Source organism: Pristiophorus japonicus, chromosome 20, assembly GCF_044704955.1.
Source record: "Pristiophorus japonicus isolate sPriJap1 chromosome 20, sPriJap1.hap1, whole genome shotgun sequence".
Lineage (NCBI taxonomy): Eukaryota > Metazoa > Chordata > Chondrichthyes > Pristiophoridae > Pristiophorus > Pristiophorus japonicus.
In genome coordinates, this window is record NC_091996.1 from 23664596 (window position 1) to 23681918 (window position 17323).

Consider the following 17323-nt stretch of genomic DNA (forward strand, 5'->3'; position numbering starts at 1 on the left):
GGTGCCATTTTTCTGATGAGATGTTAAACTGAGACACCGTCTGATCTCTCAGGTAAAAGATCCAATGGCAATAGTTCAAAGAACAGCAGGGGAGTTATCCCCGGTGTCCTGGCCAATATTTATCCCTCAATCAACATCACTAAAACAGATTATCGGGTCATTATGATATTGCTGTTTATGGGAGCTTGCTGTGTGCAAATTGGCTGCCACGTTTCCCACATTACAACAGTTACTACACTTCCAAAAGGTACTTCATTGGCTGTAAAGCGCTTTGGGACGTCCGGTGGTCGTGAAAGGCGCTATATAAATGCAAGTCTTTCTTTTCTTTCTAAAATCTTCTGACTTAGAGGACAAAGTGCCACCAACTTGTGCAAAACATAAAAACAGATCGTAAAAGTTTTACCGATATATAAAACGGAAAAGCGTGACTCAGGTAAATGTTGGTCTCTTACAAGATGAGAAGGGGGATTTAATAATGGGAAATGTGGAAATGGCTGAGACATTAAACAATTATTTTGCTTCAGTCTTCACAGTGGAAGACACAAAAACCATGCCAAAAATTGCTGGTCACGGGAATGTGGGAAGGGAGGACCTTGAGACAATCACTATCACTCGGGAGGTAGTGCTGGACAGGCTAATGGGACTCAAGGTAGACAAGTCCCCTGGTCCTGATGAAATGAATCCCAGGCTATTAAAAGAGATGGCGGAAGTTATAGAAGATGCATTCGTTATAATCTACCAAAATTCTCTGGACTCTGGGGAGGTACCAGCAGATTGGAAAGCAGCTAATGTAACGCCTCTGTTTAAAAAAAAAAGGGGGGCAGACAAAAGGCAGGTAACTATAGGCCTATTAGTTTAACATCTGTAGTGGGGAAAATGCTTGAAGCTATCATTAAGGAAGAAATAGCGGGACATCTAGATAGGAATAGTGCAATCAAGCAGACGCAACATGGATTCATGAAGGGGAAATCATGTTTAACTAATTTACTGGAATTCTTTGAGAATATAACGAGCATGGTGGATAGAGGTGTACCGATGGATGTGTTGTATTTTGATTTCCAAAAAGGCATTCAATAACTTGCCACACAAAAGGTTACTGCAGAAGATAAATGTACGCGGAGTCAGAGGAAATGTATTAGCATGGATCGAGAATTGGCTGGCAAACAGAAAGCAGAGAGTTGGGATAAATGGGTCCTTTTCAGGTTGGAAATTGGTGGTTAGTGGTGTGCCACAGGGATCGGTGCTGGGACCACAACTGTTTACAATATACATAGATGACCTGGAAGAGGGGACAGAGTGTAGTGTAACAAAATTTGCAGATGACACAAAGATTAGTGGGAAAGCGGGTTGTGTAGAGGACACAGAGAGGCTGCAAAGAGATTTAGATAGGTTAAGCAAATGGGCTAAGGTTTTGCAGATGGAATACAATGTCGGAAAATGTGAGATCATCCACCTTGGGGAAAAAAAAACAGTAAAAGGGAATATTATTTGAATGGGGAGAAATTACAACATGCTACGGTGCAGAGGGACCTGGGGGTCCTTGTGCATGAAACTCTTTTTGGATGAATCCCAAAAAGTTAGTTTGCAGGTGCAGCAGGTAATCAGGAAGGCAAATGGAATGTTGGCCTTCATTGCGAGAGGGATGGAGTACAAAAGCAGGGAGGTCCTGCTGCAACTGTACAGGGTATTGGTGAGGCCGCACCTGGAGTACTGCGTGCAGTTTTGGTCACCTTACTTAAGGAAGGATATGCTAGCCTTGGAGGGGGTACAGAGATGATTCACTAGGCTGATTCCAGAGATGAGGGATGATAGATTGAGTAGACTGGATCTTTACTCGTTGGAGTTCAGAAGGATGAGGAGTGATCTTATAGAAACATTTAAAATAATGAAAGGGATAGACAAGATAGAGGCAGAGAGGTTGTTTTCACTGGTCGGGGAGACTAGAACTAGGGGGCACAGCCTCAAAATACGGGGGAGCCAATTTAAAACCGAGTTGAGAAGGAATTTCTTTTCCCAGAGGGTTGTGAATCTGTGGAATTCTCTGCCCAAGGAAGCAGTTGAGGCTAGCTCATTGAATGTATTCAAATCACAGATAGATAGATTTTGAACCAATAAGGGAATTAAGGGTTATGGGGAGCGGGGCGGGTAAGTGGAGCTGAGTCCACGGCCAGATCAGCCATGATCTTACTGAATGGCAGAGCAGGCTCGAGGGGCTAGATGGCCTACTCCTGTTCCTAATTCTTATGTTGTTATGTTCTTCTGTTCAACTTGGCTAAGCTGACACTCTAAGGATGTTCGTCTATTATTGGAGACATTCTAAGATACACCAGCTCTTTTTGGCTCAAAGGGGGAATTCTCTGCCACAAACTGTTGTTTAAGCAGAGTCCATAAGTTCATTTTAAAAGAGAATTAGATAGCTGCTTAACATAGAGGAATATTAATGGGCATGGGGAACACGTTGGAGAGTGGGATTAGCCGAGGTGAGTTTCTGTGAAGCAGAACAGTGGCACATGCTATATGGGTCAAATGACTCATATCTGAGCATAATATTGTCCAATTCTGTGATTTATTTTTATGCTTGCGTGAGGGCATCAGATATCAAATAGACAACCTTACCTCAGTTATAGAGCGTTGTGTGTTAGCAGCTCTGTGTCCCAAACTTGCGCTTTGAGTATTTCTCCGTTACAATTGACTGAATCTATCGGGCAAGCCGAAGATCATCAATATTTTATTAAAGAGAGATATAAGTTGTTGAAAAAAATGTGTCCGGAACCATGACATCTCTGCTTTCTAATGATGCATCGTCATGGTTTCAGCAATAAGTTTTAAATGATTTTCAGGGTATTATTCAATTACGATACACTCAGGCAAATCATGAGCTCTGTCTGCAGTTTTACCTGAAGCTAAACTAATATATGCATGCCACTGGGAAAGAGAAAAGTTAAAATATTCTGGCCTTGTGTTCGAAAGCTATTACAGTACTTACGAGAATGGTGCGCTTTATGGTCCGATGATCCTAAGTAGTCCTGTACCCAGCTTTAATTGTTGGAATCAAAAGTGCAAAGAGGAAGGGGTTTACAAGGACATTGAAATTTTAACTGGGTAACTCTATTAAGCTGCTGTTGAGCTGATTTAAAATAAGAACTAGTCCGAAGCCTAAGGCAGTTTTATCAGCAGGTAAGGCAAAGTATTTCAGTCATCGGTAAGCATTATAACCCGATACCTGTCATTTAGCCATTTATTACATGACGTGTTTGTCAAATTTGCAGAGAAGCCATGAACCTTTCATCCTTCATCCCTTGATCCATTTGAATGTTCTTGTGTCTTACATAGAAACATAGAAAATAGGTGCAGGAGTAGGCCATTCGGCCCTTCTAGCCTGCACCGCCATTCAATGAGTTCATGGCTGAACATGCAACTTCAGTACTCCATTCCTGCTTTCTCACCATACCCCTTGATCCCCCTAGTAGTAAGGACTTTATCTAACTCTTTTTTGAATATATTTAGTGAATTGGCCTCAACATCTTTCTGTGGTAGAGAATTCCACAGGTTCACCACTCTCTGGGTGAAGAAGTTCCTCCTCATCTCGGTCCTAAATGGCTTACCCCTTATCCTTAGACTGTGTCCCCTGGTTCTGGACTTCCCCAACATTGGGAACATTCTTCCTGCATCTAACCTGTCTAACCCCGTCAGAATTTTAAACGTTTCTATGAGGTCCCCTCTCATTCTTCTGAACTCCAGTGAATACATGCCCAGTTGATCCAGTCTTTCTTGATAGGTCAGTCCCACCATCCCGGGAATCAGTCTGGTGAACCTTCGTTGCACTCCCTCAATAGCAAGAATGTCCTTCCTCAGGTTAGGAGACCAAAACTGTACACAATACTCCAGGTGTGGCCTCACCAAGGCCCTGTACAACTGTAGCAACACCTCTCTGCCCCTGTACTCAAATCCCCTCGCTATGAAGGCCAACATGCCATTTGCTTTCTTAACCGCCTGCTGTACCTGCATGCCAACCTTCAATGACTGATGTACCATGACACCCAGGTCTCTTTGCACCTCCCCTTTTCCTAATCTGTCACCATTCAGATAATAGTCTGTCTCTCTGTTTTTACCACCAAAGTGGATAACCTCACATTTATCCACATTATACTTCATCTGCCATGCATTTGCCCACTCACCTAACCTATCCAAGTCGCTCTGCAGCCTCATAGCATCCTCCTCGCAGCTCACACTGCCACCCAACTTAGTGTCATCCACAAATTTGGAGATACTACATTTAATCCCCTCGTCTAAATCATTAATGTACAGTGTAAACAGCTGGGGCCCCAGCACAGAACCTTGCGGTACCCCACTAGTCACCGCCTGCCATTCTGAAAAGTCCCCATTTACTCCTACTCTTTGCTTCCTGTCTGGCAACCAGTTCTCAATCCATGTCAGCACACTACCCCCAATCCCATGTGCTTTAACTTTGCACATTAATCTCTTGTGTGGGACCTTGTCGAAAGCCTTCTGAAAGTCCAAATATACCACGTCAACTGGTTCTCCCTTGTCCACTCTACTGGAAACATCCTCAAAAAATTCCAGAAGATTTGTCAAGCATGATTTCCCTTTCACAAATCCATGCTGACTTGGACCTATCATGTCACCTCTTTCCAAATGCACTGCTATGACATCCTTAATAATTGATTCCATCATTTTACCCACTACCGATGTCAGGCTGACCGGTCTATAATTCCCTGTTATCTCTCCCTCCTTTTTTTAAAAAGTGGGGTTACATTGGCTACCCTCCACTCCATAGGAACTGATCCAGAGTCAATGGAATGTTGGAAAATGACTGTCAATGCATCCACTATTTCCAAGGCCACCTCCTTCAGTACTCTGGGATGCAGTCCATCAGGCCCTGGGGATTTATCGGCCTTCAATCCCATCAATTTCCCCAACATAATTTCCCGACTAATAAGGATTTCCCTCAGTTCCTCCTCCTTACTAGACCCTCCGACCCCTTTTATATCCGGAAGGTTGTTTGTGTCCTCCTTAGTGAATACCGAACCAAAGTACTTGTTCAATTGGTCCGCCATTTCTTTGTTCCCTGTTAAGACTTCCCCTGATTCTGACTGCAGGGGACCTACGTTTGTCTTTACAAACCTTTTTCTCTTTACATATCTATAGAAACTTTTGCAATCCGTCTTAATGTTCCCTGCAAGTTTCTTCTCGTACTCCATTTTCCCTGCCCTAATCAAACCCTTTGTCCTCCTCTGCTGAGTTCTAAATTTCTTATATGCACACCGTTGGATTTAACTAAGATGCTTACAGGCACCTTATTGATTTCCAGTTTAGTCCACCAGCCCGCTACATATATTATCATCTTCACCAAGCTGGCAGCATTGTGTGTTTATCTTCATGAGTTGTTGCGTCCTGCTCCAACTGAATATTTTATGCGTTGCCATTTTAGGCTTAACGACCGAATCGACAACAACCAAATCTGACACTGCTCCAAAGCAGAAAAAATGGGCTCGGAAAGGAGTGGATGAAGAGCTCATGAAAGGTGCTGTGAGATCAACAAGCAGCGACAGGTAAACGACCAGCAATTGTATGCATTTTCATGGAAAGAGAGTTTAGCCGGGGGGCGGGCGGGCGGGGGGAGGAGAGGAGAGGGAGACAGGAATTGCCTTGAAAGATTCCTGAACACAAGTTTCAGTAACTCTCAATGATGGATTATTTTGGGCTGAACACCGTGAACACTCATTTGGACCACTTTCCAGATATTAATTGTTCTGAATTCTTTGGATTCAATATTAAGCCAAATCGTCTACCCTGAGAGAGGTTTTCTGCGGCGGACACTTAGTGTTGAAGGTGTCAGGAGAGTGAACTGGAACTTCAGGGGTTGCTTTAGGACTCCAGAATCTTCGGGTTCTGGATGAGCTCTGATACAATCTGTTCGATCTGTGGCTCTGAGCTACATCCTTCCCTATCCTCTCTTTCTCTCCTTTCTCTTTGAAATTTTGAACAGTAGTTTCTGTGTTCGGTGGCTGCTGTAATGTATATACCTGTGTGTATGCTCACAGGTTGGTAGAGCTGTTGAGTTGGGAGTGGTTTAGCCAGTCATGTGATGTTCACAAGACTCAATAAAACCCCAGCCAGTTGGGTTCAGGGGGTCCACGACGAGGCAGGTGGTTGTGAGCCTGGTGGATGAACTGGTAATGTGTAGTGTGATAAACCTTTGCTAATAAACCAACTAGTTCTTAATAGCAATGTGTTGCTATGAATTCTTAAGTAAAGAACCCATGAAGCAAATACGTTACAGCTACCAAAATGATTGCAGCTCGTGGGCTCTTTGATGAATTGGGACTCCATGTCCCACCTAGTATGATTGGGATTGAAGAGTTTCTGACTCGTGCTCCATCTACCACCATGGAATTGGAGATTGTCCATTTTGTCTGTTTGATACCAAGTATACCAAGTACCCAAAGTTATTGGATAAAGTGATATATAAAGCAAATGTGCAAGAGGCTGATTATACAGGTGTCACGTCCGAAATCCGGAAACATCAGGACCGAGGCCGTTCTGGATTCCGGGTATTTCTGGATTTCGGAGCGTCTTTGGCTGGGCCGAGGGAGGTAGGTAGGGTAGGGGAGTGGGGGGTCGGTCGGGCTGTCAGAGGTCGGGGGGGGGGGGGTCGGTTGGGCCGAGGCCAGAGGGGGAGGTTGGGCAGTTGGAGAACGGGCGGGGGGAGGTTGGCTCGGAGACGGGAGGAGGGCAGGCAGGGGGAGGTCGGGCCGAGGTGGGGGAGTCCGGATGGACATTTTCCGGTTTCCGGACAACCCCGCCACGGATCGGTCCGGATTCCAGAACTCCGGATTTTGGATGTCGCACTTGTCGCAATGAGAGTGTCACCTTAAAAATCAGTGCGAGTCGAACATGTGAGGTGATGCTGCACATCGATGGCATCAAAATCCAATGTCCACACAAAGGGACCTCCTCTATGCATTTAACACTGACATCTGACTGAAAGCTTTGACATGAGCATCGAAAACTGGAGCCACAAAAATAACCCCCTCCAAAAATTGGTGAAATTCAATTATATTTTGTATCAAAGTCCCGAAGGTTATCAGAATGGGTTTGCATGGTGTCTAATGCCTTGAAAATCTGGCAGACAGGGGCTGTATGTAATTACAAGGTATCTAATTCCAGCAGGCAGCCTGCCAGCCTGATTTGGCAGATTATTTGGTGTCTAGTGCCAGTATGCATTCTGGCAGGCTGATGTGCAATATCCATCAATTCATCAGAGGACGGCTATTGACATTACAAGGCCCATTGAATTAGCAGGTGACTTTCATTAGTGCTGTTTGAGATAGGCCAATGTCCATCGTAATCGTTTGCTTTTCCTCACTCTCCGTCTGAGATACCTACGCCTGTGAAAACAGAAACAACGATTAAAGAGGAGGAAAGGACACACATAGAAAGAGGGGAACAGTGAGCAAGAGATGGGACACAAAGAGAAAAAGGAAAGGAACAGACGGACAAGAGAGAAGTAACGGAAACAAAGGAAAGAAAGAAAGACTTGCATTTATATAGCGCCTTTCATGACTTTCATCTCAAAGTGCTTTACAGCCAATGAAGTACTTTTGGAGTGTAGTCACTGTTGTAACATGGGAAACGCAGCAGCCAATTAGTGCACAGCAAGCTCCCACAAACAGCAGTGTGATAAAGACCAGATTTTGTGAGATAGAGAAAGTATAGAGACAGACAGGGCAGAGAGAAAAATTTGAGAAAAGGATAGAAAAAAGAGAGACAAGGATGAGACAAGGTAAGACAAATACATTAGCGCTATGTTTATACAACAATGAAGGATGTAGTATTAACTCTTATCTCACAGCAATGAAAGCAAGAGCCACATTTGCACACATTTAAGCACATTTGGGACGTTAAAGGTGCTATATAAATGCAAGTTGTTGTTGTTGCCGCCTGCTCACGTAATTGAGAGATGGGGAAGGCAGTATTTTACATGCCTCCTCAAACACATACAGAGCGCTCCCGCCCACCATCACCGGGGTACTCAGTGATTGACGATGGCAACATGATTGTCCTTTCGTTCCAATCAATAAACATCAAAGCTGGTGGATCGGTGTTGGTTTCACATTCAGAGCTCGCCTTTTCTCCCAGTGTGGCTTTGGCCCAGTTGCTTTTGTGCAGCAACCAATGGCCATGCAATGCCAGTGTAAGACCACCTCTTCTGGGTGATTCCTGAGAGATGATTGGCTGAAGGGACTTTTCACAACAACAACAACAACAACTTATATGCATGTAGCGCCATTAATGTAATAAATTGTCCCAAGGCACTTCACAAGAGTATTATAAAAAAAATATTAAAAATTTGACTCCGAGCCATCGAGGGAGATGTTGGGGCAGGTGACCAGAAGCTTGATGGAGGTTAGATGCGATGAAGAGCTGTGCTATAATCTAAGGCAAGTAACTCACACGCTGCTCTGATACAGGTCAGATCGTGCTGTCGGCTGAGATTGCGAATTGATGATTGCTTTGTAGTTATTTTCTACAGAAAACCTAAGCACTTGGAGATAAAAAGTACCATCTTAAATAGGTCAACTGGGCGAAGACTAGCCCGTAAGCCTCGACTCCAAAACACTTTTGTTTTATTTTCTTGTTTGCAGGATTCTGTCGGAGATCATTGACACCGAGTCAGAAACTCCGCGGCATTTATCCACCAGCTCCGACCCGGACACGACAGCAAACCGAGAAGAAAGTCCGCCGCCTGGCAGCTTGTTTCATCTGAACACTTCTTTCGATGAAGAGATTCTGGACCTGAAGTGATAACCTAGAGACCGTGGTTTTATTTTCCTTATCTTTTTTTAAATCCCTTCTTCCCCCTCCCCACCACCCCCCGATGAATCTGTAACCATAGCAACCTACCCAAAATGTATAGTGCATGTCTGCTCAGTTCTGTTATCGCTGTTGCACTTCGAAAGACCCAACAACCTCTGTTCTCCTATTTAATGTGAATTCAACACACTTAATACAAGCCTTGACGAAAAGTTTTGGAATATTTTTGCAGATGATTTAATTCTTTATTATTTATTACCACGTATTTATCTCGTTGAATGGAAGAACTTTGTTGGCTGAGGTTTGTACATTTTGTTTTGCCGGCCTAATTGTTTGGTTTTCGACCCTTGACCTTTTAGCAGTAGTTTTGTACTCAATGAATATGTACTGTCAAAATTGTTGCTGGACCTCTGTGATGGAAAAAAAAACACCAACTGTCTTAAAATATTGTATTGCCATTGTTTTTAATGCCAAGTACTAAATCTAAATGTTTTGTGTTTCAAATGTTGCCTCTAAAATTACTGAATTCGTACCTACAAAAATACCTATTTTCAGTGCTGTGGTGCACTGCTGTGAAAGTAGATTATAATTCTGTTAATCAATATGAAATGAATATTAAGGGATTTAAAACGTGTTTTCTTTACAACTGAAAAAATATTCAGTTCACCTGATAAGTGAATATTTTTTGTTAAGTCAATGGAAATTGAGAGAAAAAAAAAACAACGAAAAGCATTTTCTGTCCACTCTTCATGTATTTACTCCTGAGATGAGCTTCAGGGGGAAGTCTTTGTGAAAATGATGCTTAAATAAACCTGTATTTATTATCTGGGATAACATTGGACTATGTTCTTTTCATAAGGGTCCTCTTTAGCAATAAATACCAGGGCACGGTTTGATCAGAGGTGGTCTGATTCTGAGCTGGAGGCCTGGTTGGGTTAGAATCTGATAGAAACATAAAAACATAGAAAATAGGTGCAGGAGTAGGCCATTTGGCCCTTCGAGCCTGCACCGCCATTCAATGAGTTCATGGCTGAACATGCAAATTCATACCCCATTCCTGCTTTCTCGCCATACCCCTTGATCCCCCTAGTAGTAAGGACTTCATCTAACTCCTTTTTGAATATATTTAGTGAATTGGCCTCAACAACTTTCTGTGGTAGAGAATTCCACAGGTTCACCACTCTCTGGGTGAAGAAGTTTCTCCTCATCTCGGTCCTAAATGGCTTACTCCTTATTCTTAGACTGTGATCCCTGGTTCTGGACTTCCCCAACATTGGGAACATTCTTCCTGCATCTAACCCCATCAGAATCTTAAACGTTTCTATGAGATCCCCTCTCATTCTTCTGAACTCCAGTGAATACAAGCCCAGTTGATCCAGTCTTTCTTGATATGTCAGTCCCGCCATCCCGGGAATCAGTCTGGTGAACCTTCGCTGCACTCCATCAATAGCAAGAATGTCCTTCCTCAAGTTAGGAGACCAAAACTGTACAGCCACAGCTTGGTCCATGGGTGGGGGGGGGGGGGGGGAGGAATTGCGGTTGGAGGCTTCCTTCGGACGAACACCTCCAACGCCCCCCCCCCCCAAAAAATCTACAAAATACCTGGTGGTCCCGGAGTTCGGAGGTCGCCATTCACTGAGCAGCGCACAGGAACATGTCCTCAGGTACGGATGTGTATCCTGGAATCACATGGGCCTGGACCACCAATCACTATGTAGTATTCTTCTTGATAATCTGCGCTCTGAGCTCCCATTACTATCAATGAGAATACCCCCCTAAAACAAGAAACACAACACAATAAATAAACAAAACACCTCACGTATTTAAAATTAATTGAGATTGAATGTCAATAAATGTTTTAGAAAAAAATGTATTTTTTGAAATTTAAAAAAATGTTTTAATAGGGTTAACAAGAAACTTATCTTAATAGACAGGGTTTTTAATATAAAAATGAGTGATTAAATTTCATTTTTCTGTATTTTAAAACTCTTATGCTGGTAAAAGTAAGCTATATGCCTGCTTTTACCATGCGTGAGAGCTTGGAGGACATTGGCTGTGCCCAAATCTCTGCCCCGCGGATGTCCTCCTTCCGGGGATGCGTGCGATCTTACACCCCCATCCCTCCAAAGGCAACCCTCCTCGCACAATCACAGTTGATATTTGGACTTCTTGAAACATCCCCTACCCTCCTTCCACCCTTCCTGCAACACTGAAGGGGCTTTTGAATCTCGTGCTTGAGATAGGTTAGGGGTGAGACTTGTGTAGGTTCAGAAATGGGATAGCGAAGGTGAACCCATAATATTACTTCATGATATGTCAGGCAACTATGCCAAAAGGACAGATGGTTAAGTTGGTGAAAGGCACATTGAAGGCAGACATTTGGAAAAAATAAATGTATTCAAAGGGTGATGAATTTTTGGAACCATCTACCATGTAAGGTAGTGGAGCCAAAGTCAGGGGCAGTCAGATCACAGTTGGAGATCAGGCGAGGTGTGCTTTACCGAGCGGGTAGGCTTTGATCGGACTGTGTGGCCTGGTCTTTTTTCTTACCTAATCACTACTTCCTGATTTACTTCACCTTCTGCCCTTCTCTTTCCCACCTTGATGGTGTCCTGTGCTGGGGGTCCTGGCTCTCTCAGTGCATCCTCCCTCCAGAAATAAATCATCCTACAATGCTGCATTTGACCATGTCATAAAACTACCATATCGCTGCAAAACTGCTTTATGGAATCTTAGTGAACCTTAGCTTCAGCTGGTCGATTTACGAACCATGACGAGAATGAGGAGAGGTTTTATTTTATATAAAAGATCCACAATGGAAATGTTTAAAGAAGTTTGACAGGAGGTGCCCGATTTTCTTTTTGGCTGAAGGATATGGTGACCGAAGATGGCGCCGATGGTTTTTCTGACCTTTGCCCCTTTGTCAAGTGCCCATTTCCCCAGGTGCAAAGGACGGGGCAAAGGGGCGGCGATCTGCTGTGCCACCTCTCTGACCCCTTAACCTGGAAGTTGATTCTGGCCCATTGCAGAGCTGTTAATGAGACAGGAAGGTCCATTGCCGCCCTGCTACCCTTTATTTCCTGAAACTTTCCTGACCGAGAGGCCCCAGTGGGTGCCCAGTGAAACCAGCTGCGATGGCTCGGCTGAGGACCCTTGTCAACCAGAGATTCTTTAAAGGCCCTGAAGTCTGCAGGTGCATTTAGACAGCCAATGAAGTACTTTTATGGAGTGTAGTCACTGTTGCAATGTGAGAAACGCGGCAGCCAATTTGCGCACAGCAAACTCCCACAAACAGCAATGTGATAATGACCAGATAATCTGCACTTCTTCAAAATAGTGCCGTGGAATCTTTTATGTTCACCTGAGAAAGCAGACGGGGCCTCGGTTTAATGTTTCATCCAAAAGACGGCACCTCCGACAGTGCAGCACTCCCTCAGCACTGCACTGGAGTGTCAGGTTGGATAGAGACGAGAGTGCTCCCGACTGAGCCACTGTGTTTGATGGACAACACAAATTGGTCTTTAATTTAACAAAGGATTTTTTTGCGTCAAAACAGCATTTGCTGACAAAGAAACTGAAGCTCGTTTCAAAGCCACAAAGTCAAACACCTACCCTAAAAACAAAATACTGCAGCTGCTGGAAAAACTGAACTAAAGGCAGAAAATGCTAGAAATACTCAACAGGTCAGGCGGCATCTGTAGAGAGAGAAACCGAGTTAACAGGCTGGATTTTCGGCTGATTCGTGCCCCATTTCGCACCTCGGCGGGGCACAAAAATGTTTTTGTTTTTGCCGTGAAACGAGGCACACAAGATGTTGCGCTTGGACAGAATTTTCGCCAAGGGATATGCAGCGGCGCTAAAACGTAGTGCCCGCCCGGCTGTTTTGACCGTTTGGATGATGTAAATCGTCGTGCATCACTGCGTTAGTGCCCCGGGCGGAACGTTCGAGCATTTCGCCCGGTTTAGCATCCGCCCGGGAACCCGCCCAGAAAAAACAGATGGATCCAGGGCGCACCAGGCACTAACGGCACCATGTTGAAAATGGAGGAGAAAGTCACAGTTCTGAGTGATTAAAAACATTGGGAGAAGAACGCTGCTTTACTGCATACTTTTGATTGTGAAGTTTATAGTTTGTTTTAAAGGACATTTAAGGACATTATAAAAGATGGGGGTCATGGTATGTCAGCCAGTAATCCTGGCTGCTATATTAATATGATGCCGAGCTGCAAAAAGGCTTATTATTGAATATTGAACGTAATCGAAGAGGTCGCAGATGTATGGGGAGGAGGACTTACCCCCAATGACTTTACAGGGAACATCGGTCATACCTGCAGCTTTCTGAGGCACAGTGCGTTAGAAGGCTGCGCTTCCGAAAAGAAGTGCTGACAGAGATATGCCAGCTCGTACAGGCAGACCTACAGCCTACCAGCATCACCAGGACTGCACTGCCTGTCGAGGTGAACGTGACTGCAGCACTTACCTTCTATACCTCCGGCTCCTTTCAGGCATCAGTGGGGGACATATGCTCCATCTCGCAGCACGCTACACATTGCTGCATTCGCCAGATGACTACTGCACTGTACACATGGATGGACTTCATAAACTTCTCAATGACCAAGGAGGCCCAAAATGAAAGGGATATAGATTTTGGCCGATTTGCGGGCTTCCGCAAGGTTCAGGGTTCCCTTGACTGCATGCACATCGGCACAGAATCCAGAGGTTTACTGAAACCGAAAGGGGTTCCACTCCATGAATGTACAGATAGTCTGAGACCATACTCAGTGCATCATGGCAGTCAATGCCCAATATCCAGGGAGCATCCATGATGCTTTCATCTTGCGTGAGAGCAGTGTCTCACGCATGTTCCAGCGTCAACCACAATGCCAGAGCTGGATGCTGGGGGACATAGGTTACGGCCTTGACATCTGGCTCATGACCCCACTCCGGGACCCTCAGACAGAAGCCGAGCATCGCTATAATGAGAGCCATGCAGCCACACGCAACATCGTCGAACAGACAATTGGAGCGCTCAAACAGCGCTTCCGATGCCTGGACCACTCTGGAGGCTGCCTGCAATACTCTCCTCAGCAGGTCGCTGAGTCCATTGTGGTGTGCTGCATGCTACACAACTTAACCATCATGAGGGGACAGGACTTGCCAATAGGGATTGCAGAACCATCTCAGGAGAGAGGAGAGAAGAGAAGCAGGGGGCGGGGGAGGAAGAGGAGCCTGGCGAGGAACCCATGCCACCACCACCCCCACTGCAGGGGAGGCCTCGTGGAAGTGTTGCCGCTGAAAAAGCCTTACGTCGGCAGCTCATAATTGAACGCTTTGCTTGAAGAGTGAACAGCACGTTTGACCATTGCCTGGCCACTCTATCCCACCTTGTTGACTATTCCCCCTCTTATTCTGCAAATGAGACACTACAAAGGAATGGTTAAGGTGAACAAAAGTATTTATTAAACATTGTAAACTTTGTCAACTTTGTAAACTTTAATAAAATAACATAAATTAGCTGCATCCAACAGTGTGATCATTCAACAACAACAACAACAACATTATGAACAAGATAAATCAGAACATAATAAGAAAACATAAAACGTTGGATGCATCCAGCATCAACAACATAATGCAGCATCCCTGTTCCACTATCTTATACCACCGGCTTCCCGCCCCGCCCCTTCACCCCCCTTGCTTGCTGTTCCTAACCCAAGTGATACCAAGATGGCATGCAGCAACATTGCCAGAGCACTGCTGTGTTGGGGGGAGATACAATGGAGATGCTGCATGGGGACACACTGGACCAGCTTGTGGCATGGAAGGCCCAGCTTCTGACCTCTTCATCGGCGTCGGCAGTCACAGGTGGTTTGGGTTTGGGTGTGACACTGGGGAGCGCAGAGAGTATGACGGAAGGTTTTATGGACTGCATCACCTGCCCAAGCTGAAGCAGGGCTGTGCCTCTGATGCACCGCATTCCACAAGGCTTCGCGCCACACTCTCCGGGATTCCAGTGTCGCTGGAGGCCACCAACCTCATGTGGGCACTGACAATCTGCTACCCTACCTCCGTAATGGTCGCAGTGAGACTCTCGATGGTCACAAGAATCCTACCCAAGACATCAAGGAGGTGACGGGTGAGTTGGATGCTCTCCCTGGATATTCCCACCATGCCCAGTTCTATGTCAGCCTGTCTGTCAGCAGACCGACTTTGCCGCCTCACCCTCCGGAGAGATGGCATACGGGATTTGACTCCAGAACTGCGTTGCTGCATGCCACTAGTCCCAGGAGCCTCAGAGTTGTCAAACCCCGAGAAAGTTACGTCATCATCCTCACACAAGGTGATTGACGGTGGAAAAACAGGGGTGGATTGCATCTGCGCCGGAGTCAGCTGATCCCTGAACTCGTCCTCTCCTCCTCCATGCAGTGGCCTGACGTGGAGGGTTGATTTGAGGAAGGTCGCATAGCACGGGCTCATTTGAGGGACCGCCGCTACTCCATTATATCTAGTCCAGAGACACTGCATCACATTGCCCCAACCCTAGTCCACAGACACTGTATTACATTGCCCAAACCCTAGTCCACAGACACTGCATGACTTTGCCCCAACTCTAGTCCACAGACACTGCATCACATTGCCCTAACCCAGCCCAGGGAATGTGCAGGACTTACCCTCAGTATCCAAGCAGGGGTCAGCTCCCTCTGACCTGAGATGCCATGTGGCCTGCCACTCGCTCCTCAAGGTCGGTGAGTGGCAGGGTCTGAGGTGGATCACCGCCTGTCCTCACCTGCTCACACCGGTTATGGGACTTCTTTGCCTGCAAAAGATCAAAATGGAAATGGTTACAAGAGGGTCCATCTGCTCTTGTGGCACACACAGATAGCCACCAAAGCACTTATACCATACTGTCTGAATGTAATAGAGTCCTCTGTTTAATCGAAGTTGCACGTGGTTTATCAGGAGGACATCGAAGTGCGGAGACATCTTATGAGATCTCAGAAAACAATCTTAATAATGTGTAAAGATCATTCATGGCAAATAGGAACTAAGCCTACCTATATGTCATGCATTTTAGGAAGCAATCCACAGAGCGCTCAGAGAAAGCAACAGCACGAGAACAAATAGTGTGTCAGATTAATAATTTAAGTAATAAAGGAGTGCACAAATAAAAATTGTACTTGCTCCAACAACCCTCGAAAGGTCATTGAACTTTTTTGAGCACTGTTTGCCACTCCTGACCACCGCGTCTGAGGCAGAGACCTCCTCAGCGATTTCCCTCCATATGCGATTAAAAATGGATGGCAGGGGTCGAGATCGACCCCCGCGATTGTCTTTCCACAGCCTCCACTCGAGCTTCGTTAGTCTTCTGGCTAAATCACCTGGCACACTGTCTCGACTCCATAATCAAAATCCAAATTGAAAATGGCTGATTCAGCCCCGGGTGTATTGCGCATGCGCGCGGCCGTGCTCTGCATTTGTGTTTGCGATCTGACGGCCGACCAGAAGCATGGGAAGAAAAAAAAAATTTGCGCATGCGCAGAACGGCTGATACATTTAGCACCGGAACATTTGGCTCCGGTGCACAAATTTTGTGGTGCAATGCCGGAGTTAGCGCTAACACTCCTCGTGAACTTTCATTTGGCGAAATTTACGTGATCTGGTGCTAACTTTTTCGTTTCGCCGCGATTTGTGTCCGAAAATGGGCAAAAAGCCGAAAATGCAGCCCTAGATTTCATACCACCCAAAAACAGATGAGTCAGTCATTCAGTCATTGATGTTTATGGGATCTTGCTGTATGCAAAATGCATAACAATTGTCACAGCAGTTTTTTTTTTCATGGGATGTGAGCATCACTGGCAAGGCCGGCATTTATTGCCTATCCCTAATTGCCCTTCAGAAGTTGGTGGTGAGCCGCCTTCTTGAACAGCTGCAGATTGCGGTACTCCCACAGTGCTGGCTTTATCATAGCGGTTTGGTGCAACTGAGCGGCTTACTGGGCCATTTCAGAGGGCAGTTAAGAGTCAACCACATTGCCATGGGTCTGGAGTCACATATAGGCCAGACCGGGTAAGGACAGCAGATTTCCTTCCCGAAAAGGACATTAGTGAACCAGTTGGGTTTTTACGACAATCTGGTAGTTTCACCATTACTGATAGCATTTTTTTTAAATTCAGATTTAATTAATTAAATTTAAATTCCCCAGCTGCCATGGTGGGATTTGAACTCATGTCTCCGGATCATTAGGCCAGTCCTCTGAATTACTAGTCCAGTAACATAACCACTGAATGGTGACAGATTAGTAAAAGGGGAGGTGCAATGAGACCTGGGTGTCATGGTACATCATTCATTGAAAGTAGGCATGCAGGTACAGCAGGCAGTAAAGAAAGCAAATGGCATGTTGGCCTTCATAGCGAGAGGATTTGAGTATAGGAGCAGGGAGTTCTTACTGCAGTTGTACAGGGCCTTGGTGAGACCACACCTTGAATAT

General features: G+C 45.3%; 1 protein-coding gene across 1 annotated transcript in view; it reads left to right on the top strand.

The window, feature by feature from the left end:
* garnl3 (GTPase activating Rap/RanGAP domain like 3) overlaps positions 1-9660 on the top strand; it is a 526019-nt gene extending 516359 nt beyond the window's left edge. Inside the window, exons 28-29 of the mRNA XM_070863382.1 lie at positions 5453-5573; positions 8670-9660. Coding sequence (XP_070719483.1) covers positions 5453-5573; positions 8670-8829 — 281 coding nt within the window. The 3' untranslated portion in view covers positions 8830-9660. The remainder of the gene's footprint in view (positions 1-5452; positions 5574-8669) is intronic.
* The last annotated feature ends 7663 nt before the right edge of the window (positions 9661-17323 follow it).